Consider the following 24,650-nt stretch of genomic DNA (forward strand, 5'->3'; position numbering starts at 1 on the left):
GAATGTGTGAGGACTGCGAGGAGAAGCCATCTGGGTGCACCTGTGCAAGCCCTGTGTATTACGAAGAGGGTCCTGGGAGGAGACGGAGAAAAAAGAGGAAACAAGGTGGCAGGAGGGGACTCAGGAGAGCGACACCAGCAGAGAATGGGGCAGGAGGCGGTTGCGGGAGGACAGAGGGAAGCCCAGAGCCTGTGTAAATAAAGACAGCGCGTCAGCATGGGTTTTGGATCCAGCGACGGCTGGCCAGCTTATAGGGCCTTGAGTGTGAGAGAAAACACATTGGGGTCACGATGCGGGTGATCCGATCTCAGGCTTGGTTGTGGGGAATCTCGGGCTTGGTTTTGGGAGGCAGGACAGCAGGACAAGATAGTGGGGTCTGGGGACACGACATTTTTATTCATTTTTTTTATTGAAGTATTGTTGAGTTACAGCGTTATGTTAGTTTCTGGCATACAGCATAGTGATTCAGTTATACATGTATGTATTTCTTTTCATATTCTTCTTCAGTACAGGTTTTTACAGGATAGTCAATATAGTTCTCTGTGCTATACAGTAGGACCTTGTGTGTCTATTTTACATATAGTAGCATCTGCTAATCCTGAACTCCCAGTTTATCCCTCCCCACCCCTTTCCCACTCCTGGTAGCCATAAGTTTGTTGTCTATGTCTGTGAGTGTGTTTCTGTTTTGTAAATAAGTTCATTTGTGTCGTTTAAAAAGTCCACATATGAGTGATATCATGTAGTTTTTGTCTTTCTCTTCCTGGCTTATTCACTTAGTATGATAATGTCTGGGTCCATCCATGTCGCTGCAAAAGGCATTATTTTATTCTTTCTTATGGCTGAGTAGTATTCCACTGTATATAAATACGACAGCCTCTTTATCCAGTCGATGGACATTTAGGCTGTTTCCATGTCGTGGCTATTGTAAACAGTGCTGCTATGAACATTGGGGTGCAGGTATCTTTTCGAATTAGAGTTTCCTCTGGATATATGCCCAGGGTTGCTGGATTATACAGTGAGTCTATCTTTAGTTTTTAAAGGTCTCCACTGTTTTCAATCACAGTTTCACAAAATTACACTCCCATCAACAATGTAGGAGGGTTCCCTTTTCCCTAGACACTCTCCAGCATTTTAATAATGGCCATTCTGACCAGTATGAGTTGATACATTGCTGTAGCTTTGATTTGCATTTATCTGATAATTAGCCATATTGAGACTCTTTGCACGTGACTATTGGCCATCTGTATGTCTTCATTGGGGAAATATCTGTTTAAGTCTTCAGGACAAGACATTTTTAGGTTGAGAAAGGCAGTGGAGAAGAATCCAGGAGAGGTGACAGATGGAGCGCAGCCCCTCACTGGCTGAGGGCTGAGTCTGGAGAGCAGGATGGAGGGTTCTTGACTGTCTGCCCAGGTGCTGGCTGACTGCATCAGGCTTTGGTTGGAGGTGGTGCTGTCATCCATTCATCGAACTTTAACTAGATGCCTACTGGGTGCCAGGCGGTGTGTAGAGATGGAGGTTGTGTGGTGAATAAACTCCTTCAGCTTGATTCTCAGGAGGTCACAGTGAGGAGGCCGAGAGGGTTTAGGACACAGCCTGGTCCCTCCGTCTCCTGGAGGACTCAACCCTCTGGAGCAACCCTGCTCATGAAACTGCCCCATGGGGCCCAGGAGAGGCCGAGATGCTGTGAGGGAGATGGAGAAACCATTTCTTCACCTTGCACAGGAGGCTGACTTCACCCACTGCCCAGCAATCCCCTGAGGCAAGAGCGGGGCCTGAGGCAAGTCCAGCTCACACCCTGGCCGGGGGCAGGGATGGGGCAGGTGGGGAAGGCTCCTGCTTGAGCAATTGCATCAGGCCCAGGCTGAGCATAAAGGAGGGTCCTGTGGGCTGGGAGGAGGCAGCCTCGGGGACCATGGAGACCCAGAGGGCCAGCCTCTCCCTGGGCCGCTGGTCACTGTGGCTACTGCTGCTGGGACTAGCGGTGCCTTGGGCCAGCGCCCAGGCCCTGAGCTATAGGGAGGCGGTGCTTCGAGCTGTGGATCGCCTCAATGAGCAGTCCTCAGACCCCAATCTCTACCGCCTCCTGGAGCTGGACCTGCCGCCCAAGGCTGTGAGTCGGGGAGGGGCTGGGGAGGGAGGCGTCTCCCGCCAGGCTTGGCCACACTGTCCCTCCCTTTGCTCGTGCTGTACCTCCTGTCAGGAAGACACCTCTCCCTCTAGGTGGGATCCCACCTCTCACAGACATCCTCCCAGAGCTGGGTCCCCTCCCCTTGTGAGAGCCTTCTGCCTGGCATCTCTGCTGTGGGAACAGAGCCCTGACAGCCCTCTCAGGCACCAGGGACTCCTGGGGGGCTCCAGGGATACGCTGGGGTCACTGGCTCTGGGATGTGACTTCCCTGCTTCCAAACCCCTGTGCATGCCATTGTCTCCCCACCAGAGAAGGGGTGTGCTCAGCCTGGAGATTCCAGTGACAAGGTCTTTCCCTGCAGGTGCCCCTGACTTCCCTCAGCCCCTCAAAGGGGGATGTGCTTCTCATGAGATGGGGTCTGAGGTCCCCTCCTGCTCCCTGTGTGCCTGGGAGCCCAGGACCAGGCTGTGTCCTCCTCCCCTCTACACCCAGCCCGCAGCCCAGGGCGAGGCACATGGGATGGGCTTTCAAGAGGGCTGTTCTGCTGCGGGGCAGGGACACAGGTCACCCAAGGAAGCATGAGCCTGAGCCAGTCTCCCCACTTCGATCCTTGAGCAGGACGAGGACCCAGACGCCCCAAAGCCTGTGAGCTTCACGGTGAAGGAGACCGTGTGTCCCAGGAGGACACAGCTGCCACCGGAGCAGTGTGACTTCAAGGAGAAAGGGGTGAGGCTGGGAGCTGAGAACGCTGGCGGATGCCTCCCAATGACCCGAACAAGAGGCTTCGGAGGGTGGTTAGCAGCCCCTGGGGTGAGGCTGTGTGTTTATGGCTCAGGGATTCCAGTCTGAACTGGAGGTTCCCCTTCCAGGTGGTGAAACAGTGTTTGGGGACAGTCACTCTGGACCAGGTCAAGGACCAAATAGACATCAGTTGTAATAAGGTGAGTGGCCCTTCTTGTTTTGAGCTGCTCTGGGGAGAGGTGTGGAACATCATTTGGACCAGTTTTGTTCTTGTTCATTCAGGGCTTCCTACCCTGGCTCCCCCCTCACCTGAGCCCAAGTCTCCAGCCTGGGCTCTGCAATCCCTTGGAGCAGTGGTTTGTTCTCTAAGTGGCATTATCACCTGGGAACTATTGGAAAGGCAGCTTCTTAGTCCACATTCAGACCTACTGAGACAAAGTTGGGGTGGGTCCCAGAAATTTGTATTTTAAGAAGCCTTCCTGGGGATTCTGACTGTGCTGAAGTTTGAGAGGCACTGACTACAGTAATGGGATTTCTGCTTCTGCTTCTGTCCAGCTGTGGTGGCCAGTGATCCGGGGAGGCCTTGGCATCTCTGTGTCCTGGTTTTCTCATCTGTCTATGGGAGTAGGGATTCAACCACATGCTCCAAAGTTATAGCCACAGAGTGAATGGGACCCAAGCCTCCAGGAGTGGCTCAGGAGTAGGATGTGTAGAAAGGGACCTGAATCATTTTGATTCTGGATCAGTACTGACAAGAAGCCTGTTTCTTCCTGCTTCACAGCTCCAGAGTGTAAGGGGATTTTTTCCACCACCATTCCCACCTGGACCCTTCCCATTTCCCCCTTTCCCACCAATCCCGCCAATACCACCATTTCCATTTCCGCGGCCATTTGTTAGAAGACGACGGTGAAGGATTGGCTGATACTTTGCCCATCAGAGGACTCTGCTGAATTGTGAGCCCCCGGAAGTCCTAAGGGTCTTCTTTATTCTGGCTCAGTGTTTCAGATTCTGAAATAAATTGTTCTGAAAACAACTTCCTCTGGTATCTCCCACTTACTGTCACCAGGTCCTAAACGCTGGGAGGCCGAGGTTGTGTGTCGGTGTGTTTGCGTGTTTGTGTCTGTGAATGTGGTCACTTCCGTGAACGCAGAGATGGGTGTGGCAGCTGTTCCTTCCAGGATGTCGGGGAGAGGCAGCAGGGCCGGGAGGGACAGGACAGGGCTCCATTCCCAGGAAACCCATGCCCTTCACACTCCCCTGCACTCCTCCTCCTCCACCAAGTAGGGGCTTAAGGAGACCTAGTCTGTGTGCAGTGCTGCTGGGGATGCTGTTCCTGCTGGTATGGAGGTGACAGTCCAGGAGGACCAGGTGGCTTGTTAATCACTCAGGGAGACGCAGTTCACTCTCCTGCTGGTGGGCTCTAAGGTCAGCCTGCAGGTACAATATGCAGATTGTTCCACTTCCCTCACAATCTAAACTCTGCAAGAGCCAACCCTTCCTGGCTTTTGCTCTGGGCATTGAGACAATTCAGTCTTTCTCCTGCGGGGTCTCAGATTTCAGGTGTGGGCTTGTGTTCAGGGATCCAATGGTACCACATTTGGCACCATTAGAAGGAAGCCTCCTGCTCATCGGGGTGAAGGGCTCTGCCTGAGTGAGAGACACACACAGTGACACACAGGCCACATGTCTGTTTGCCTGGGGGTTTCAGACACTGTCCCTGTCCTGCCCACTCCCCACTCTGTAGCTGACCTTTGCTGGGGGGCAGACTGGAATCACGGGGGAGGCGGCAGTCCCGGGAGCAGCCTCAACCAACCATCGCTGGGACTTTTCCCTCATTGGTGGAAACGTCTCTTCTGTTCCTCACTCCTTGGGGGGCCCACTCCCAGATGTGTCCCCCCTCCCTGAGGTCCCCAGCTGGGTGGAGCCCCTGTCCCCACTTCACTGACCTGTCTATTGACTTGTCCTCTTCTGATGTCGATTCTGCCCGGTCTCACTTCCCTATTTTTCTGCTGGTGCTTCGAAGGAATCGCCTCCCAGAGCACCTGCTTCCTCTTGAATGCTGGCCTGAGCTCTGCTCCTGGGCCGACCTGCACCAACACACAGAGCCCCGTGTGTCAGAGGGACAGCGGGCGGGACCGCGCAGAGCATGGGCTCTGTAATCTGTCAGGCTCGTCTGTTCTTGGGGAGCAGGTGGGGCTGATTTGAGGCAGCTTAGAGGAACCCATGCTTCTCACTCTACGTCACCCCAGGTTGAGGCAGGAAACCTCACAGAGGAAACCCAGGGACTGTGTCGTGTCTCTGCCACAGCATACAAGACTGCAAGAGCTACTTGTTAAAATTTCAGGATTTTCTGAGTTGGTCATTAAACTCTTGGTCGCTTGAAATCTGCCTTGGTGGAAGAATTTACAGCATGGAAATCAGCAAATGCTACACGTCAGGCCCATCACAGCTGGTCCATCACTGTCCAACCTGAGAGAGGGCTCACTCATCAGGATGATATGGGCTGTGCTGATGTCATCTGTTTGCAGTTGTCTCCCAGGATTGCTGATCCTGCTTCAGGAGGGTGGGACATGGATGCTGATGGCTCTCAGGTGCCATAATCCACGGCTTCAAGGCCTCCCCAAGAGAAGCCTGGGGGTTTTGTCCTCTCTGCCCCCATTCTGTGGCTGGTGACTGACTATGAGGGGACATCAGAGCCCAGCCCCTGTCTCAGTCACTCCTAAAGCAGGGGTGCAATTCTGGTTCCTGGGCTTTTCTAGGTGAGGCTGAAGCTGGGCTCAGAGGGAGCACCTCTCTGCTCAGCTCCTTCCTCTGCACAACCCTGCTCTCCTCCCCCTCCTGCTGACCAAACCCCTCAATTAATCACATGACTCTGAATTCCCAGCTCAGGCCCTGCTTCTAGAGAACCGGCCTAGGATGGCGGTGGAGCTGTGTGGAGCCCGGCCAGCTCATCCCAGGTGGCTCGGGTGTGGGGCCTGACGTGGAGCTGAGAGAGAGGAGAGGCAGAGGTGTGCAGGGTAGGGGTGCGGGAGAGGGGTTGGGGCGGGGCAGCGCTGGCAGCCAAGGGGCCCTGAGGAGTTTACAAAGTGCTCAGAGTAGGACAGGAGGCCGAGAGCCCGGGGCGATGACTCCTAGTGGTTTCCCGGTGTTTGTGCAGATGTGGAGGCCACGGACCTCAGTGGGGGCAGCCTCAGAGATCTGGGGGCACAGAAGTCCCACGCAGTGAGGGGAGGAGAAGCAAGAGGTAAGGAAGAGGGGAGGCCATGAATGGGGACACACAGGGGCTTCTCCTTCCCCCAGACCCCCGCTGTGCCAGGGAGGGACACTGGGCTGTTATCAGGCAAGGTCCTTGTTGATGTGGCCCTTGACCCCCTCTTCTGAGGTCTCCAGAGTCATTTTCGGGGCCCCTATATGTGACAGGGCACTTCACATTGTCATGAATAGGGCAGAGAAAGAGAATTCTGAGGAGTATGGACATCTGAAAGCCATTGCTCCTCTGCCTGTGTGGCCCTAGGCAGAAGAAGAGATCTTTCTGGGCCTATGTCTATCTGTAATTGGGACCCACATAGCCTAATTTGAGAGGATGGTCAATGGCTTAGCTCGAAAAACAAGGTCGAGTACCACATAGGGGCTGAATCTGAGGCGGAGGCTGATGGAGTCTAGGAGACCATAGTTAGTCTGGGTCCATCTCAGGGCACAGATCTGGCTCGTGTGTCGGAGCAGGGACCCAGAGAGACACTTGGAATCCCCATCAGAACAGCAGGAGGGAAATACACGTCATTCTGTCCTGAGCGAGCAGAACTGGCCCGTCTGCACGAGCCTTTGGCGTCTGGTCCTTACTAGTCAGCAGCTGACACAGTGGGGGGCCTCCAGGCTTGCTGTGCTCCGACTGAGGGATGCCCGTGCCAGTCACATCCCGAGTCCTGTTCCCCAGCCCCATGGACTCTCTAGCTTCCGCCCGAGAGTGGGGGTTCCTTGTGTCCCATTCGCACCCCGTGTTCTCCTGTGTGTCACTCTGCCCCTGTGCCTACCCAGCCAGAGCAGGGAAGGATGCTGACAGGGGAGACAGGGGTACACTGGGACTTTCAGGGCCCTGGCACTTCTATCTTCCTGGGCCTCTTCATTCACAGAATACTCTTAAAACTTGTATTATACAACTGCATTCATATAAACATGAATATAACCCAAGCTGCTTTTCATCTTATGTATTCATCAATATGTCAGTGTTTTCATCTGTGATTTTAAACAATTAAAAGTAAAACTTTCTGTGGATCCCTAGATGTCTCAGGGGCTAGGAACGCTGCCTAGTGTGCTGACCGATAAGTGGGTCCTGGCAGGTGACGATCCTGTAGGCGCCCAGACACGCCTGCAGACACTAAATGCCTTCTGCTGTCTTTTCCAGGATGACTTAACCTCGTGGTTCTCTTTCAGCTCCTAGTTTCAGCTGAATTGGTCCATGGGAAAGAGGAAGCTGATCCTGAGCGGAGGGTCCTGACACTCACCCTCGACCCAAATCCCTGCCTTCACAGCACCATGGCTGCCATCGCAGGTCCCTGCAGAGGGTAGGGGGTAGGGGCTGAATCCTACCCCTTGTCCCTGTGAAAAGGACAGGTGGTGGGTCATTGAGGGGCATGACTCCATGTCCCCAGTCTGTCATTTTTTGAGTAGGAGGTCCTTGATGGAATGACGTAGCCCATGGGTCTCATTTTCCTCATCAAATGGGCAGTCAGAGCTGGTGGAGATTTTCAAGGTTAGGGACACAGTTTGGGGTTCTGGTCCAGTTCCATTGCTTTGGGGTCTCTGCAGTCTCACAGACAGGAAGGATGGTTGGGAGGAGAAAAGGAGCTGGGCCGTCCAGATCATGGCTCATTTCCTGAGGTTGTTAGCACGACGGGTGCATGAGGGTTTCTCAAGGATCAGATGTGGAGTCAGGGGCCAACCATCCTGGGGACAAGGGCAGAGGGGCCTTTCCTGAGAACACGTCTGCTCTGACAGGCTATGAGGACAAACCAGGAAAGTCAGATGCTAGAGGCAGGGACAGCACACCCCCATCCAGGCAGTTGTAGTCTGAGGACCTGACAGGCAACATTCCAAGGACCCAGACTGCGGTCTAAAGTCTGAGCAAACGCAAAGGTGCAGAGGCAGGAAAGCACAGAGAGCATTTCAAGGGGATCTGATACCCGGTCACCGTGGGTATTGCTAGTTATTTTCTACTGCAATCACCTCCTTTTCTTCCTCCTTCTTGGGAAAAGGATACAGCTTGACCAAGAGGCCACTGGGGCAACACCCGGACTGTGACACCAGGTTGCACAGAAGCCCCTCTCTCCTTCCTTCTCGAAGGGTGAGTGCGAAACCAGCACATCCGACCAGGCTGTTACCTTCTGAGGTGCCCCATTGAGTTGCCCAGAGTCCACAGGTCACAGATAGCCATGGCCTATCCTAGGCCTTCAGTCTCAGGGCCATTCCATGGGACACTGGATTAGAATTGGCATCTGGTCTCTGGGATCCTCTAACACATCGGCTCATTCACTTTCCCAGCTGGACCCCCTCCTCCTCCCTCTCTGGCCACTCCATCCTGGTGTCTCAACCTGAGCCTTGGAGAGGGAGTACCTTGGGGACAAGTCAGAAGAGACTTTGTGAGGCTGTGGGAGCTAAGATGGGGAGTTGCTGTTTCTCTGGTTGAAGGTCAGATAAGGCTTCACAAAACGAAAAGTCACGGCAGCCAGAGGGATCAGGTGTAGCGATATGAGAAGAGCAGAGGCTCCGAGGGGCCTGAGAGGTTGGGGTGGACGTGGCGGCCTGACACAGGGTTTTGCAGGTGAGCACCTGAGGACAACCTGATCCAGACCCTGAGCCACTGACTCAAGGCGGGAGGTTTGATGGACCCCTGGACAATGGCAGGGAACACTGGGCTGTGGTGTGGGAAGAGCCTGGAACCAGAAAAGGTGGAGTCTGGAGGTTGTGGCTACACTTCAGAGGAGAGGGGATGGTGGTAGGACAGGGCAGGGGTGACAGTGGGGACAGGGAGGGCCCTCAGAGGAAGGAGCAGGTGGGGGTTCCCAGGCTCTCAGCTCAGGGCTCCCGAAAGGGCTCCTAGCCAACAGCCCCAGACAGCCCTGTGCTGACAACCAGGGGTGTTCACAGGAGTGTTGCCTCAGACACACAGACCAGTGATGTGTGTCCCTGATAACTAGTATCTGAGGAAGGGATGTGCCCAGAATGCATGAGAACTGCTTTGAGAAGCTGTACAGATCACGTGTGCAAGCCCTGCAGTAAAAGTTTTATTAAAAGTTGAGTACTTAGATTAGACAGAGCAGGAGGCACCCGGGAGGCCAGGAAGTGGACCCAGGAAGGTGGTCCCAGGGGAGAATGGGGGAGGGGGCAGTTTCAGTAGACAGAGGGGTCCCTGGCACCTGTGAAGGCAAGGACAAGGCTTCAGCATGCCCTTTGTATCATTCGAAAGCTGTTAAGCAGGCATGGACCTTGAGTTGAAAGAGGACAAATAGTGGGGTCAGAGTGTAGATGAGCCTTCTCTTACTGGCTGTCTGGGTAAGGGGAACAGTGTGCATCTGGAAGGGGCTGGGACAGGACATTTTTAGAGTGAAGAAGGCAAAGGAGAAGAATCCAGAAGAGGGGACAGTGGAGGAGATGCCCTGACTGGCTGAGGGCTGGGTCCGCAGAATAGGACGGTGTGGCCCTGATGTCTGCCTAGGGAGTGGATGGGCGTGAAAGGCACTAGATGGGGGTGGTCCTGCCATCTATTCATCATATGTTAACTGAGTGCCTGTTGGGGACCAGGAGGCCCAGGAGCTGGAGGTTGTGTGGTGAATACACTCTTTCAGCCTGATTCAGAGGAGGTCACAGTGAGGAGGCCGAGAGGGTGTAGGACACAGCCTGCTCCCTCCGTCTCCTGGAGGATTCATCCTTCTGGAGTAACACTGCCCAAAAAACTCCCCATGGGGCCCAGGAGAGGCCAAGATGTTGTCAGAGAGATGGAGAAACCATTTCTTCACCTTGCACAGGAGGCAGACCTCACCCACTGCCCAGCAATCCCCTGAGGCAAGAGCGGGGCCTGAGGCAAGTCCAGCTCACACCCTGGCCGGGGGCAGGGATGGGGCAGGTGGGGAAGGCTCCTGCTTGAGCAATTGCATCAGGCCCAGGCTGAGCATAAAGGAGGGTCCTGTGGGCTGGGAGGAGGCAGACTCGGGGACCATGGAGACCCAGAGGGCCAGCCTCTCCCTGGGCCGCTTGTCACTGTGGCTATTGCTGCTGGGACTAGCGGTGCCTTGGGCCAGCGCCCAGGCCCTGAGCTATAGGGAGGCGGTGCTTCGAGCTGTGGATCGCCTCAATGAGCAGTCCTCAGACCCCAATCTCTACCGCCTCTTGGAGCTGGACCTGCCGCCCAAGGCTGTGAGTCCGGGAGGGGCTGGGGAGGGAGGCGTCTCCCGCCAGGCTTAGCCACACTGTCCCTCCTTTTGCTCGCGCTGTACCTCCTGTCAGGAAGGCACCTCTCCCTCTAAGTGGGATCCCACTCTACAGAAATCTTCCCAGAGCTGGGTCCCCTCCCGTTGTGAGAGCCTTCTGCCTGGCATCTCTGCTGTGGGAACAGAGCCCAGACAGTCCGCTCAGGCTCCAGGGACTCCTGGGGGCTCCAGGGATACGCTGGGGTCACTGGCTCTGGGATGTGACTTCCCTGCTTCCAATCCCCTGTGCAACCCATTGTCTCCCCACCAGGGAAGGGCTGTGCTCAGCCTGGGGGGTTCCAGTGACAAGGTCTTTCCCTGCAGGTGTCCCATGACTTCCCTCAGCCCCTCCAAGGGGAGCTGCCCCTCAGGAGAGCGGGTCTGAGGTCCCCTCCTGCTCCCTGTGTGCCTGGGAGCCCAGGACCAGGCTGTGACCTCCTCTCCTCTGCACCCAGCTCCCAGCCCAGGGCCAGGCACATGGACAGGCTCTCAAAGGGGCTTGTTATCCTGGGGGCAGGGGGATATGTCACACATAGAAGCATGAGCCTGAGCCAGTCTCCCCACTTTGATCCTTCAGCAGGACGAGGACCTAGATGCCCCAAAGCCTGTGAGCTTCACGGTGAAGGAGACCGTGTGTCCCAGGAGGACACTGCTGCCACCGGAGCAGTGTGACTTCAAGGAGAATGGGGTGAGGTTGGGGGCTTAGGGCGCTGGTGGGTGCCTCCCAAGACCCGAACAGAAGGCTTGGGGCGGGTGGTCGTTAGCAGCCCCTGGGGTGAGGAAGGGTGTTTATGGCTCAGGGGTTCCAGTGTGACCTGAAGTCTCCCCTTCCAGGTGGTGAAACAGTGTTTGGGGACAGTCAACCTGTACCAGCTCAGAGACAACTTCGATATAACATGTAATGAGGTGAGTGACCCCTTCTGGGCTGCAGAAGCTATTGGTGGAGGTGGTGTGTGGAACAGCCTTTGGGCCAATTCCCCTCTGTGCCATCCCTGTAGCGACAGGAGAGCACTCCTCCCCTGGCTCGCCCTCATCCGAGCCCCAGGTCTCCAGGCCGGGCTCTGCAATCCCTTAGAGCAGTGGTTCTCTCATTGGGATCCCCACTTGGCAACTAGAGAAAAAGGCTGATTCTCAGGCATGACTCAGACCTACGGAAGCACTGTCTGTGTTGGAGCCCAGTAATTTCTATTTTAAGAGCCCTTCTGAAGGATTTCTGAGTGTGCTGAAGCTTGAGAGGCAGTGACTATAGACAGGACCTTTCTGCCCCTGTTCCCGTACAGCTTTTCTGAGATGGGTTTGTGCCCCTGGGAAGCCCCCTGTCATCTCTGGACCTTGGTCCTCATCTGTCTGTGGGAGAGATGATTCAACCACGTGCTCCAAGTGACACAGACAAGGAGGTCAAATGGTGCCTTAACTCTCCTTCGGTGTTCCAAGATGGAAGATTTTCAGGTGGGGAGGGATCTGGTCTTGTCCCTAAGTCAGTCCTCACAAGAATCCTGTTTTTTTCTGCTGCACAGCTCCAAAGTGTTGGGTTATTTGGCCGGATTCGTGATTCCATCCGTAACCGTGTGAACAGGGTTCGAGATGCGATTGGGAAAGTAATCGGATACGTTGGTGATAAAATTCGCCCAGGGTAGAGTCCTAATGATCACCTAACTCTGGCTCAGTTGTTCAAACTCTGGAAAATAAATTCTTATGAATTTCAAATTCACCTATCTCTTGTCCTACTCTTACCAGGGGTCCTTAACCGCCATTGCCCTCTTGTGTGTGTGTGTGTGTGTGTGTGTGTGTGTGTGTGTGTGTGTGTGTGTGTGCTTACTTCCGTGAACACAGAGATGGGTGTGGCAGCTGTTCCTTCCAGGATGGCGGGGAGAGGCAGCAGGGCCGGGAGGGACAGGACAGGGCTCCATTCCCAGGAAACCCATGCCCTTCACACTCCCCCGCCCTCCTCCTCCTCCACCAATTAGGGGCTTAAGGAGACCTAGTCTGTGTGCAGGGCTGCTGGGGATGCTGTTCCTGCTGGTATGGAGGTGACAGTCCAGGAGGACCAGGTCGCTTGTTAATCACTCGGGGAGACACAGCTCTGTCTCCTGCTGGCGGGCTCTAGGGTCAGCCTGAAGGTAAAATGTCCAGATTGTTCGACTTCCCTCACAATCTGAACTCTGCCTGAGCCCACCCTTCCTGGCTTTTGCTCTGGGCATTGAGACACATCAGTCTTTCTTCTGTGGGGTCTCAGATTTCAGGTGTGGGCTTGTGTTCAGGGATGCAATGGTACCACAATTGGCACCATTAGAAGCAAGCCTCCTGCTCATCGGGGTGAAGGGCTCTGCCTGAGTGAGAGACACACACAGTGACACACAGGCCACATGTCTGTTTGCCTGGGGGTTTCAGACACTGTCCCTGTCCTGCCCACTCCCCACTCTGTAGCTGACCTTTGCTGAGGGGCAGACTGGAATCACGGGGGAGGCGGCAGTCCCGGGAGCAGCCTCAACCAACCATCGCTGGGACTTTTCCCTCATTGGTGGAAACGTCTCTTCTGTTCCTCACTCCTTGGGGGGCCCACTCCCAGATGTGTCCCCCCTCCCTGAGGTCCCCAGCTGGGTGGAGCCCCTGTCCCCACTTCACTGACCTGTCTATTGACTTGTCCTCTTCTGATGTCGATTCTGCCCGGTCTCACATCTCTATTTTCCTGCTGGTGCTTCGAAGGAATCGCCTCCCAGAGCACCTGCTTCCTCTTGAATGCTGGCCTGAGCTCTGCTCCTGGGCCGACCTGCACCAACACACAGAGCCCCGTGTGTCAGAGGGACAGCGGGCGGGACCGCGCAGAGCATGGGCTCTGTAATCTGTCAGGCTCGTCTGTTCATGGGGAGCAGGTGGGCCTGATTTGAGGCAGCTTAGAGGAACCCATGCTTCTCACTTTACATCACCCCAGGTGAGGCAGGAAACCTCACAGAGGAAACCCAGGGACTGTGTCGTGTCTCTGCCACAGCATACAAGACTGCAAGAGCTACTTGTTAAAATTTCAGGATTTTCTGAGTTGGTCATTAAACTCTTGGTTGCTTGAAATCTGCCTTGGTGGAAGAATTTACAGCATGGAAATCAGCAAATGCTACACATCAGGCCCATCACAGCTGGTCCATCACTGTCCAACCTGAGAGAGGGCTCACTCATCAGGATGATATGGGCTGTGCTGATGTCATCTGTTTGCAGTTGTCTCCCAGGATTGCTGATCCTGCTTCAGGAGGGTGGGACATGGATGCTGATGGCTCTCAGGTGCCATATTCCACGGCTTCACTGCCTCCCAAGGAGAAGCCTGGGGGTTTTGTCCTCTCTGCCCCCATTCTGTGGCTGGTGACTGACTATGAGGGGACATCAGAGCCCAGCCCCTGCCTCAGTCACTCCTAAAGCAGGGGTGCAATTCTGGTTCCTGGGCTTTTCTAGGTGAGGCTGAAGCTGGGCTCAGAGGGAGCACCTCTCTGCTCAGCTCCTTCCTCTGCACAACCCTGCTCTCCTCCCCCTCCTGCTGACCACACCCCTCAATTAATCACATGACTCTGAATTCCCAGCTCAGGCCCTGCTTCTAGAGAACCGGCCTAGGATGGCGGTGGAGCTGTGTGGAGCCCGGCCAGCTCATCCCAGGTGGCTCGGCTGTGGGGCCTGACGTGGAGCTGAGAGAGAGGAGAGGCAGAGGTGTGCAGGGTAGGGGTGCGGGAGAGGAGTTGGAGCGGGGCAGCGCTGGCAGCCAAGGGGCCCTGAGGAGTTTACAAAGTGCTCAGAGTAGGACAGGAGGCCGAGAGCCCGGGGCGATGACTCCTAGTGGTTTCCCGGTGTTTGTGCAGATGTGGAGGCCACGGACCTCAGTGGGGGCAGCCTCAGAGATCTGGGGGCACAGAAGTCCCACGCAGTGAGGGGAGGAGAAGCAAGAGGTAAGGAAGAGGGGAGGCCATGAATGGGGACACACAGGGGCTTCTCCTTCCCCCAGACCCCCGCTGTGCCAGGGAGGGACACTGGGCTGTTATCAGGCAAGGTCCTTGTTGATGTGGCCCTTGACCCCCACTTCTGAGGTCTCCAGAGTCATTTTCGGGGCCCCTATATGTGACAGGGCACTTCACATTGTCATGAATAGGGCAGAGAAAGAGAATTCTGAGGAGTATGGACATCTGAAAGCCATTGCTCCTCTGCCTGTGTGGCCCTAGGCAGAAGAAGAGATCTTTCTGGGCCTATGTCTACCTGTAACTGACACCACATAGCCTAATTTGAGGGGCTGGTCAATGGCTTAGCTCGAAAAACAAGGTCGAGTACCACATAGGGGCTGAATCTGAGGTGGAGGCTGATGGAGTCTAGGAGACCATAGTTAGTCTGGGTCCATCTCAGGGCACAGATCTGGCTCGTGTGTCGGAGCAGGGACCCAGAGAGACACTTGGAATCCCCATCAGAACAGCAGGAGGGAAATACATGTCATTCTGTCCTGAGCGAGCAGAACTGGCCCGTCTGCACGAGCCTTTAGCGTCTGGTCCTTACTAGTCAGCAGCTGACACAGTGGGGGGCCTCCAGGCTTGCTCTGCTCCGACTGAGGGATGCCCGTGCCAGTCACATCCCGAGTCCTGTTCCCCAGCCCCATGGACTCTCTAGCTTCCGCCCGAGAGTGGGGGTTCCTTGTGTCCCATTCGCACCCCGTGTTCTCCTGTGTGTCACTCTGCCCCTGTGCCTACCCAGCCAGAGCAGGGAAGGATGCTGACAGGGGAGACAGGGGTACACTGGGACTTTCAGGGCCCTGGCACTTCTATCTTCCTGGGCCTCTTCATTCACAGAATACTCTTAAAACTTGTATTATACAACTGCATTCATATAAACATGAATATAACCCAAGCTGCTTTTCATCTTATGTATTCATCAATATGTCAGTGTTTTCATCTGTGATTTTAAACAATTAAAAGTAAAACTTTCTGTGGATCCCTAGATGTCTCAGGGGCTAGGAACGCTGCCTAGTGTGCTGACCGATAAGTGGGTCCTGGCAGGTGACGATCCTGTAGGCGCCCAGACACGCCTGCAGACACTAAATGCCTTCTGCTGTCTTTTCCAGGATGACTTAACCTCGTGGTGCTCTTTCAGCTCCTAGTTTCAGCTGAATTGGTCCATGGGAAAGAGGAAGCTGACCCTGAGCGGAGGGTCCTGACCCTCACCCTCGACCCAAATCCCTGCCTTCACAGCACCATGGCTGCCATCGCAGGTCCCTGCAGAGGGCAGGGGGTAGGTGCTGAATCCTACCCCTTGTCCCTGTGAAAAGGACAGGTGGTGGGTCATTGAGGGGCATGACTCCATGTCCCCAGTCTGTCATTTTTTGAGTAGGAGGTCCTTGATGGAATGACGTAGCCCATGGGTCTCATTTTCCTCATCAACTGGGCAGTCAGAGAGCTTGTTGATATTCCCCCATATTTGGGGTACTATTTCGGACAGTGGTACACTTCCATTTCCTTGGTGTCTCATGGATAGGAAGGATGTCTGGGGAGAGAAAAGGAATGATGTCCATGGAGGATCATGGCTTACTCCCTGAGTTTATCGGGGTAATGGGTGCATGAGGGTTTCTCAAGAACCAGATGTGGAGTCAGGGGCTAACCTGCCTGGGCACTAGGGCTATGGGGTCTTTCCTGAGAAGACCTCTGCTCTGACAGGCTGTGAGGACAAACCAGGGAAGTCAGATGCTAGAGGCAGGGACAGCACACCCCCATCCAGGCAGTTGCAGTCTGAAGTCCTGAAAGGGGACACTCCATGGACCCAGGGAAGGATGAGGAATGGAAGTTCAGTCTAAAGTCTGAACAAACGCAAAGGTGCAGAGGCAGGAGAGCCGACTGAAGATTTCAGGGGGACCTGACACCCAGTAACCGTGAGTATTGCTAGTTATTTTCTACTGTAATCACCTTCTTTTCCATCTCTGACTTGGGAAAATGATACAGCTTGACGAAGATGCCACTGGGGCAACACCTGGACTGTGACACCAGGTTCCCCAGAAGCCCCTCTCTCCTTCCTTCTCCAAGGCTGAGTGTGCAACCAGTGCATCTGTCCAGGCTGTCACATTCTGAGGTGCCCCATCCGATTGCCCAGAGTTCCATAGGTCAAAGAAAGCCAAGAGGTAACTCAGGCTTTCGATCACAGGGCCATTCCATGGGAGACTGAATTAGAATTGACATCACGGTCTCTAGGCCGCTCTGACATATCGACTCATTCATTTTCCCAGCTGGGCCCCCTCCTCCTCCCACACCGGCCGCTCCATCCTGGTGTCTCAACTTGAGCCCTGGATAGGGAGTACCTTGGGGACAAGTCAGAAGAGACTTCGTGAGGCTGTGGGAGCCGAGATGGGGAGTTGCTGTTTCTCTGGTTGGATGTCAGCCTGATTCTGAGGAGGTCACAGTGAGGAGGCCGAGAGGGTGTAGGACACAGCCTGTTCCCTCTGTCTCCTGGAGGACTCAACCCTCTGGAGCAACCCTGCCCATGAAAGTCCCCACGGGGCCCAGGAGAGGCTGAGATGTTGTCAGGGAGATGGAGAAACCATTTCTTCACCTTGCACAGGAGGCAGACCTCACCCATTGCCCAGCAATCCCCTGAGGCAAGAGCGGGGCCTGAGGCAAGTCCAGCTCACACCCTGGCCGGGGGCAGGGATGGGGCAGGTGGGGAAGGCTCCTGCTTGAGCAATTGCATCAGGCCCAGGCTGAGCATAAAGGAGGGTCCTGTGGGCTGGGAGGAGGCAGACTCGGGGACCATGGAGACCCAGAGGGCCAGCCTCTCCCTGGGCCGCTGGCCACTGTGGCTACTGCTGCTGGGACTAGCGGTGCCTTGGGCCAGCGCCCAGGCCCTGAGCTATAGGGAGGCGGTGCTTCGAGCTGTGGATTGCCTCAATGAGCAGTCCTCAGACCCCAATCTCTACCGCCTCCTGGAGCTGGACCTGCCGCCCAAGGCTGTGAGTCAGGGAGGGGCTGGGGAGGGAGGCGTCTCCCGCCAGGCTTGGCCACACTGTCTCTCCCTTTGCTCGTGCTGTACCTCCTGTCAGGAAGGCACCTCTCCCTGTAGGTGGGATCCCACCTATCACAGAAATCCTCCCAGAGCTGGGTCCCCTCCCGTTGTGAAAGCCTTCTGCCTGGCATCTCTGCTGTGGGAACAGAGCCCTGACAGCCCGCTCAGGCTCCAGGGACTCCTGGGGGCTCCAGGGATACGCCGGGGTCACTGGCTCTGGGATGTGACTTCCCCTGTGCACACCATTGTCTCCTTTCCAGGGAAGGGCTGTGCTCAGCCTGGAGGTTCCAGTGACAAGGTCTTTCCCTGCAGGTGTCCCCTGACTTCCCTCACCCCTCTAAGGGGGAGCTGCCCCTCAGGAGAGCGGGTCTGAGGTCCCCTCCTGCTCCCTGTGTGCCTGGGAGCCCAGGACCAGGCTGTGTCCTCCTCCCCTCTGCACCCAGCCCCCAGCCCAGGGCCAGGCACATGGGACGGGCTGTCAAGGGGGCTGTCCTGCTGGGGGCAGGGACACAGGTCACACAAAGAAGCATGAGCCTGAGCCAGTCTCCCCACTTTGATCCTTGAGCAGGACGAGAACCCAGATGCCCCAAAGCCTGTGAGCTTCACGGTGAAGGAGACCGTGTGTCCCAGGAGGACACAGCAGCCAACGGAGCAGTGTGCCTTCAAGGAGAATGGGGTGAGGCTGGGGGCACTGGCGGATGCCTCCCAAGGACCTGAACAGGAGGGTCCAAAGGAAGGCTTGCAGCCCCTGTGGTGAGGCTGGGTGGTTATGGTTCAGGGCTTCCAGTCTGACCTGGAGTCTCCCCTTCTAGCTGGTGAAACAGTGTGTGGGGACAGTCACTCTGGACCAGTCCAAGGACCAAAAGGACATCACCTGTGATAAGGTTAATGACTCCTTCTGGGCTGTAGGGGCTGCTTGTAGGAGTGGGGTGTGGAACATCTTTTGGACCAATTCCCTTCTGTGCCATCACTTTAAGGGGAGGAAATTCCTCCTCCCCTGGCTCCCCCTCACCAGAGCCCCAGGTCTCCAGGCTGGGCTCTGGAATCCCTTACAGCAGTGGTTCTCTCAGTGGGCTCCCCACTTGGGAACTAGAGAAAATGGCTGATTCTCTGGCCCCACTGAGATCTACCCAATTAGTTTGAGGTGGGTGCCAGCAATTCTTATTTTAAGGCTTCCTGGGCATCCTGACTGCTTGAAAGGCACTGACTAGAGTAATGGACTTTCTGCCCCTGCTCCCATCCAGCTTTGCTGGGATGGGCTTGTGCCCCTGGGAAGCCCCTTATCATCTCTGGAACCAGTGTCCTCATCTGTGCGTGGGTGAGGTGATATGCTCCTAATGTCACAGGCAGAGGTGAACTGGGGACCCAAGTTCCTGGAGTCCACCTGGAATGTGGTTCAGTGTGGAGAGAAGGGCCTTGTGATTGTGGCCCAGTTAGTACAAGAAAACTTTCTTTTGATCCACAGGCCCGGAGATTTCGCCCGCTACCCTTTCTACCGCCGAGGATACCACGGCAGAGGTTCCCTGCGCCAAATTTCCCTCCGCCAAATTTCCCTCCTCCTGAGTTTCCTCTGCCAAATTTCCCTCCGCCAAATTTCCCTCCTCCTGAGTTTCCTCTGCCAAATTTCCCTCTGCCAAATTTCCCTCCGCCAAATTTCCCTCCTCCTCAGTTTCCTCCGCCAAATTTCCCTCCTCCTCGGTTTCCTCCGCCAAATTTCCCTCCGCCAAATTTCCCTCCTCCTGAGTTTCCTCTGCCAAATTTCCCTCCACCAAATTTCCCTCCTCCTGAGTTTCCTCTGCCAAATTTCCCCCCTCCCATCTAATTACCCCTGCCAAATTTGCATTCCCATTCAGCCCGCCAAGATTTGCTACAAGAAGGTGAAAGATTTACAGATAACTCCTGTATAAGGGCATTTAGCGAATCAGAGGCCCGGGGAGACTCCTAAGGGTCTGCTTTGCCCTGGGTCAGGATTTGAAAAATAAATTCTTGTGAAAACAGTTTGCTCCAGGCTTCACTTTTACTTTTCTCCCCTCCTCCCACTTACCAGGACCAAGTACTTAACTGTGGCAGGCCGTGTGCGCTCGTGCGTGCGTGCGTGTGTGCATGTGCGTGTGTGTTTTCATGAGGTGGGAAGCCCCATGAAAAAGACGGTAAGACCCCCAGGTAGGGGTACTACCCTCCTGCCAGCACAATTCAGTTTCCTGGCCCAGTGGCATTATCTCGCTATTTAAACTCTGAAATGGCTTACTTCTAGGAACGCGGAACTTACCCGTTAGATTCTACTGGTTCTCTGAGCTAACTCCTGATTGGTCCATTAGTAGTGCTTCATCTGCACGGAGCTCACTCCTGATTTGTCCATTTCTCTCACTCCTGATAGGTCCATTTCTACAAAGCTTGTTCCTAATTAGTCACCTTTGTTATACCTTATTTGCAAATGGTGTTGCAAAATGTTGCAAAGTCTAGACTGGTAGCCTATAAAAGCCTGTGTAAACCTACAGACGGGGTCCAGAGCTTGGAGTGTTAACTTTTCTGGGCCCTCTGGCATAATAAACCTGAGATCTCCAACCCTCCGAGTGCTGCTTGGTCCCTTGCCCGGATCCAGCTTGCTGTCACAACTGAGCTATAACACTAAGCTGTAACACTGAGATGTGACACACTTTGCTGAAACATTTCTGGAGGTCCCAGCGAGATTCCAATCACATCAGCCCCTTGAGCTGCTGGGGCGGCAGAGCAGCCGCCTGGAGGTCAGGAAGGCCAAAAGCCAAGGAGGAGGCGCACCACCTGACAGTATCCTGGGTCCTCCTTCGCGGAGGTGATTGAGTCCTCTGGACAGCTATGCCCCAATGGGACTCTGGAAGGACGGACCAACTCACCAAGTAACACGGCCGGACAAGGTAGGAGCCCTAGGAAGCATCCATATTTAGGTAGGGTATTCAGGTTCTGTCCAAGTGGAAGAAGAGGAGATAGATCACCTCCTCCAGGCTCCCAGTCTGACGGTATTCCAGTCAGAGAGATCAAGTTGCACTCCCCACCTGACAGTATTCTGAATGGGGCGATCAGGTTATGCTCCCCGTCTGATAGTATTCTGCACGGGGAGATCAGGTTATGATCCCCATCTGATGGTATTCTGGACAGGGAGATCACGTTAGATTAGGTTAGATTAGGGACACCCCGGTGATAGGGAGGGAAATGTGCAAGTAATCTGTGTTTGTGTGTGTGTGTGTGTGAGAATTTGTGTGCGGCCTGAAAAACATGCGATCAGGTTCGAGTTTGTAGCTCCATGGCATTCTGCTATGGAGTTCGAGTGAGTCCCAACCTGCAGTTCCGTGGTGACCTCATACGGCTCGTGGTGGTATCGGCCCCTCGGTGTGTCGATCGGAGTCAGCGGCTTATACTGACCCGCCAAAGCTAAGAGGCACCTTCGTCCCCACCAGGGGAGCGGCCAGGCGGGCTCAGCAAAAACCCTCCCTTTGTCTCGTTTGCGACACCGGCACGGGGTGGCTACACAGGGAGGGAAAGTGACGTAGAACAGCCTATGAGTAAATGACCCCTGTGCCCTTGGGAACTAAGACGAGATTATTTTTAAAAGTTTCAGACACGACCTTGTCACCAGTCCCCCAGAATATCCTGTCGCAGTTAATAAACCAGGCTCAATACTACCTTTCTGTCTAAAATTAAGACCACAAGACCTGAGCTAGAGGGACCCACCCCAGGACTGGCTGGAACCCTCCTTTGAGGTCCTCCTTTTTGGTCCATTTATTCTGCCACCAGCCAGCCATCCTGGCCTCATATTTTGTCAATTCAGGCTATAGAAAAGACTTTATGCAGGGACCCCCAGAGCTCATCCAGGCCCAGGGGAGTCTCAGGGTTACTTGCCAAACGTTACAGCCCTGACTCACTGGCAGCACTTGCAGCCAAGCAGATAGGTATTAGGCCCAGTGAGGCAGCGAGCTTTTTGAGAACTCCACAGTTTTGAGGGGTGGAAAAAACAGAGATGCTGGGGTCACAGTCCTCGGTGCCAGGAGCACACCCACACCTATAGGCCACAAAATCTGTCAGCTAATAATAATGGGAGCCTCAAAATCAAGGCCGACAGTTCTGGACTGCATGATTAAAAATTTCAGAAAGAGTTTCTCAGGAAACTATAGAATTAAATTGACACCAGAAAAATTGCGCACGTTGTGCGAGTCAGGGTGGCCCGCCTTTGGATGGGATGGCCCCCGGAAGGCACACTCGACCTGTCAGCTGTCGGGGCCATATACTGGATAATCACCACGCCCCCAGGGCACCGCGACCAAATCCCATATATTGACTCTTGGCTAACGATCGCCCAGACCTTGCCTCCATGGGTCCAGGTCTGTGTGAATGATCAAGGACAATATAAGATCCTTGTGGTCCCGACGTTAAAGATGAAAAGAAAGGACACAACGAGGCCAGTCCTTCGTGGGAACCCTGAAGGACTGCCAGTGCTACCGCTGCCGTATGTTCCTCCTGCTTCTGCGGCTCCACCACAGCTGCCTCTCCAGACGGTCCACCGCCGCCTGTACCACCACGGTGGCCCTGGGCTCTGGGCCGGGAGCCCAAGGGGTGGAAACTCCATTCGGCCCTGCAGGCCGCCCAGCCAGTGGCTACCCTCCAGATGCCTCTCTGGGCGACACAAGGACCCCAACAAGTTAATGATGATGGGTCCGTACAGCCCAGCCACTCCATCCTGTACCACCAGCCTGTCAGTACAACGGATCTCCTGAACTGGCGACACCACGCTCCGCCACATTCAGAAAAACCCCAGGCCATGATTGGCCTCCTAGAGTTCATCTTCCAGACCCACCAGCTGACTTGGGATGACATTCAGCAGCTGCTCCTGACACTCTTCAATACTAAAGAAAGAAAGCAGATCATAACAGAAACTAGAAAATGGCTACAAGAGCAGGCCCCAGAGGGAACCCTGGATGCGGAGGAATGGGCCTGGAACGCAGCCCCAGACGCAAGACCAGAATGGAACTCTAACTCCCAAGCCGAACGGGAGGCTCTGCGGACATATCAGAGAGCCCTCCTACATGGGTTGCGAGCCGGGCCAAAGAAACCAACCAACATGTCTAAAATCACCATAATCCAAAAGCCAGACGAGTCCGCCATGGGCATCTATGAGAGACAATCTGGGAGCCCACAGAGATGTCATTCATCCGCTGTAAAGGACACCAAAAAAGGAAATGACCCCATAAACAGAAGAAACCAACTAGCAGATCAGGCTACGCAAAAAGCGGCAAGTCGATCATGCCATGCCAGAGATCTTGGGGCCATCTCAAAGGTTCGACTGGCACCCAAACTGCTGCCAACATCTGCAGCATACAGCCAAGAGGAAAACTCATGGGCCAAAACTAGAGGAACCAGCGGAAAGGAAGGATGGTGGGTGATGCCTGACAAACGGATATATATACCTGAACGATTAGCCCACCAGGTGGTCCTTCAGCAACATGAGCTCACCCACCTGGGAAAGAATGCCTTAGAGGCCCTGCTGGAACGGTACTGTCTGATCCCTCGTCTTCCATCCCTCTGTGCCTCAGTCTCACAGCGCTGCCCCATATGTGCTCAAAACAATGCACAACAGGGGTCAGCTGGACCAAGAGAAATCCAGTGCTATGGCCAGGCTCCTTTTAAAGATATGGAAATGGGTTTCTCAGAAATGGGGCCCAGCAGAGGATACAACTACTTGCTGGTTGTTATCTGCACCTTTTCAGGATGGGTAGAAGCATACCCAACACGGACTGAGGAAACAAGAGAAGTAATAAAGGGCTTACTCACAGACATTATTCCCAGATTCGGGATGCCATTAACCGTAGGGTCAGACAATGGACCCGCACTCATGGTGGAAATAGCACAAGTGGCAAAAACACTAAACGTCCGCCAGAATGTACATGAGGCCTACAGGCCCCAGAGTTCAGGGAGGATAGAGCGCATGCGCCGGACCCTAAAACAGGATATAACAAAGCTCAGTTGAGAGACTCAACTACCTTGGACTGACACCCTTCCCATGGCTCTCCAGTGGGTACTCTGTGCCCCTTGGTCCAAGATGGGATCCTCCCCTTTTGAAATCCTACATGGGAAACCCCCTCCCCTAATGATACTGGGAGAAAGACTTAGAGACACGGGAAGCTTAGAACTTCATAAGCAAATGCAGGGCCCCGAAAAAACTATGCAGAAAGTCCATAGGTGGGTAACTGACAGGATCCCAGTCTCACGGGGAACAATGTTAAACCCATATGAGCCTGGAGATCAAGTCTGGGTAAAAGACTGGGAAAAGGAGCCCCTCGAGCCCACTTGGAGAAGCCTCTACCCAGTTATGTTAACCATTCCAACAGCTCTTAAAGTTGCAGGTATCACCCCGTGGATTCATCACACCAGAGCAAAGAGGGAAGCGCCACTGCGAGACGAGGATGTCTGGAGAATCAACCAGGACCTCGAGGAGCCGCTTGAAATGAGGACCAGAGACACCCGCCTCACCTGCCAGAGAGCTTGCTCTAGCCACACCCGGAAGCTGGCTAGTGAACGCACGGCGGAAGCCCGAGGAACCACTGATCAAGACATAAAGTGAACTGCCGCCCCGACTTTATTTTAGTAGAGTATTGCTATATTGCTGGCTGTAGGACTGATAGTCACTGCACTCCAGGATTGGAACATAGGCCAGAATCTAATACTAGCTGTACTCTATCTCTCTACAATAGGAAGCCTAATGGTCCGTCAGTGTCTGCTGTAGGAACCATACCTCTCTGTTAAAAAAAAAAAAAAAAAAAAAGAAACCTCAGTCCCTTCTGGTACTTGTAAAAATAGTTGCTAACATATCTGTTTCAATGATGGGGGTTCCAATGGGACCCGTTCACCGATTTGCACTTGGCAGGGACCTTTTTCCCCCAAAAAATCCCCGGCCCACACGCTCAGGGCTCTTCTATAGACCCGGTAAGGACTGGGGGTAAAAAACAGACGTAGGCCCACGCCTTATAACCGGAACCCTCAATTAAGTCCCTTATTAGGCAAGGTCCATTACCATATTAATACTACTAACCCACAACTAGCAAGTGATCGCTGGCTCTGCCTGCGTCCTGGTCCCCTGCACCATGTAGCCAGCCCGATAGGTCTCTCAGATCTAATCAAGTTTAATGGTCAGCCTGGGTAGTCCCCAGACTCCGCAGATGTAAGCCGCAAGTCAGTTAATGTATGATTGGCCCATACAGCTCTTGACTGCATCTACAACCCAGGGACAAAACATTCAATGAGAAATCTAGCTACTGCCCAGTGTGCCCAAACCCATA

The 24,650-nt window shown here is 54.5% G+C and overlaps 3 protein-coding genes across 4 annotated transcripts; all 3 read left to right on the forward strand.

Annotated features, from left to right (window-relative positions):
• Positions 1-1,914: 1,914 nt before the first annotated feature.
• Positions 1,915-3,841, forward strand: LOC135323349 (protegrin-2-like). The gene is made up of 4 exons (XM_064496577.1): positions 1,915-2,113; positions 2,750-2,857; positions 3,001-3,072; positions 3,654-3,841. The coding sequence occupies exons 1-4, from the start codon at positions 1,916-1,918 to the stop codon at positions 3,780-3,782; spliced, it is 507 nt and encodes a 168-aa protein (XP_064352647.1). The 5' UTR covers position 1,915; the 3' UTR covers positions 3,783-3,841.
• A 6,057-nt stretch (positions 3,842-9,898) lies between these two features.
• On the forward strand, positions 9,899-12,046 carry LOC116158347 (antibacterial peptide PMAP-37-like). Of its 2 annotated transcripts, none has more exons than XM_031471142.2 (4): positions 9,899-10,282; positions 10,913-11,023; positions 11,170-11,241; positions 11,853-12,046. In XM_031471142.2, the coding sequence occupies exons 1-4, from the start codon at positions 10,085-10,087 to the stop codon at positions 11,970-11,972; spliced, it is 501 nt and encodes a 166-aa protein (XP_031327002.2). In that variant the 5' UTR covers positions 9,899-10,084; the 3' UTR covers positions 11,973-12,046. The 2 variants fall into 2 exon arrangements, with proteins under 2 accessions (XP_031327002.2, XP_064352648.1); XM_064496578.1 differs by having other exon boundaries at positions 10,916-11,023.
• A 4,916-nt stretch (positions 12,047-16,962) lies between these two features.
• LOC105106512 (protegrin-2-like) lies at positions 16,963-19,248 on the forward strand. Its single transcript, XM_064496134.1, has 4 exons — positions 16,963-17,290; positions 17,912-18,019; positions 18,156-18,227; positions 18,809-19,248. Exons 1-4 carry the CDS (start codon positions 17,093-17,095, stop codon positions 19,163-19,165), a joined length of 735 nt encoding a protein of 244 aa, XP_064352204.1. The 5' UTR covers positions 16,963-17,092; the 3' UTR covers positions 19,166-19,248.
• The last annotated feature ends 5,402 nt before the right edge of the window (positions 19,249-24,650 follow it).

The sequence above is a fragment of the Camelus dromedarius genome, chromosome 17, assembly GCF_036321535.1.
Source record: "Camelus dromedarius isolate mCamDro1 chromosome 17, mCamDro1.pat, whole genome shotgun sequence".
In the NCBI taxonomy this organism is placed as follows: Eukaryota; Metazoa; Chordata; class Mammalia; order Artiodactyla; family Camelidae; genus Camelus; species Camelus dromedarius.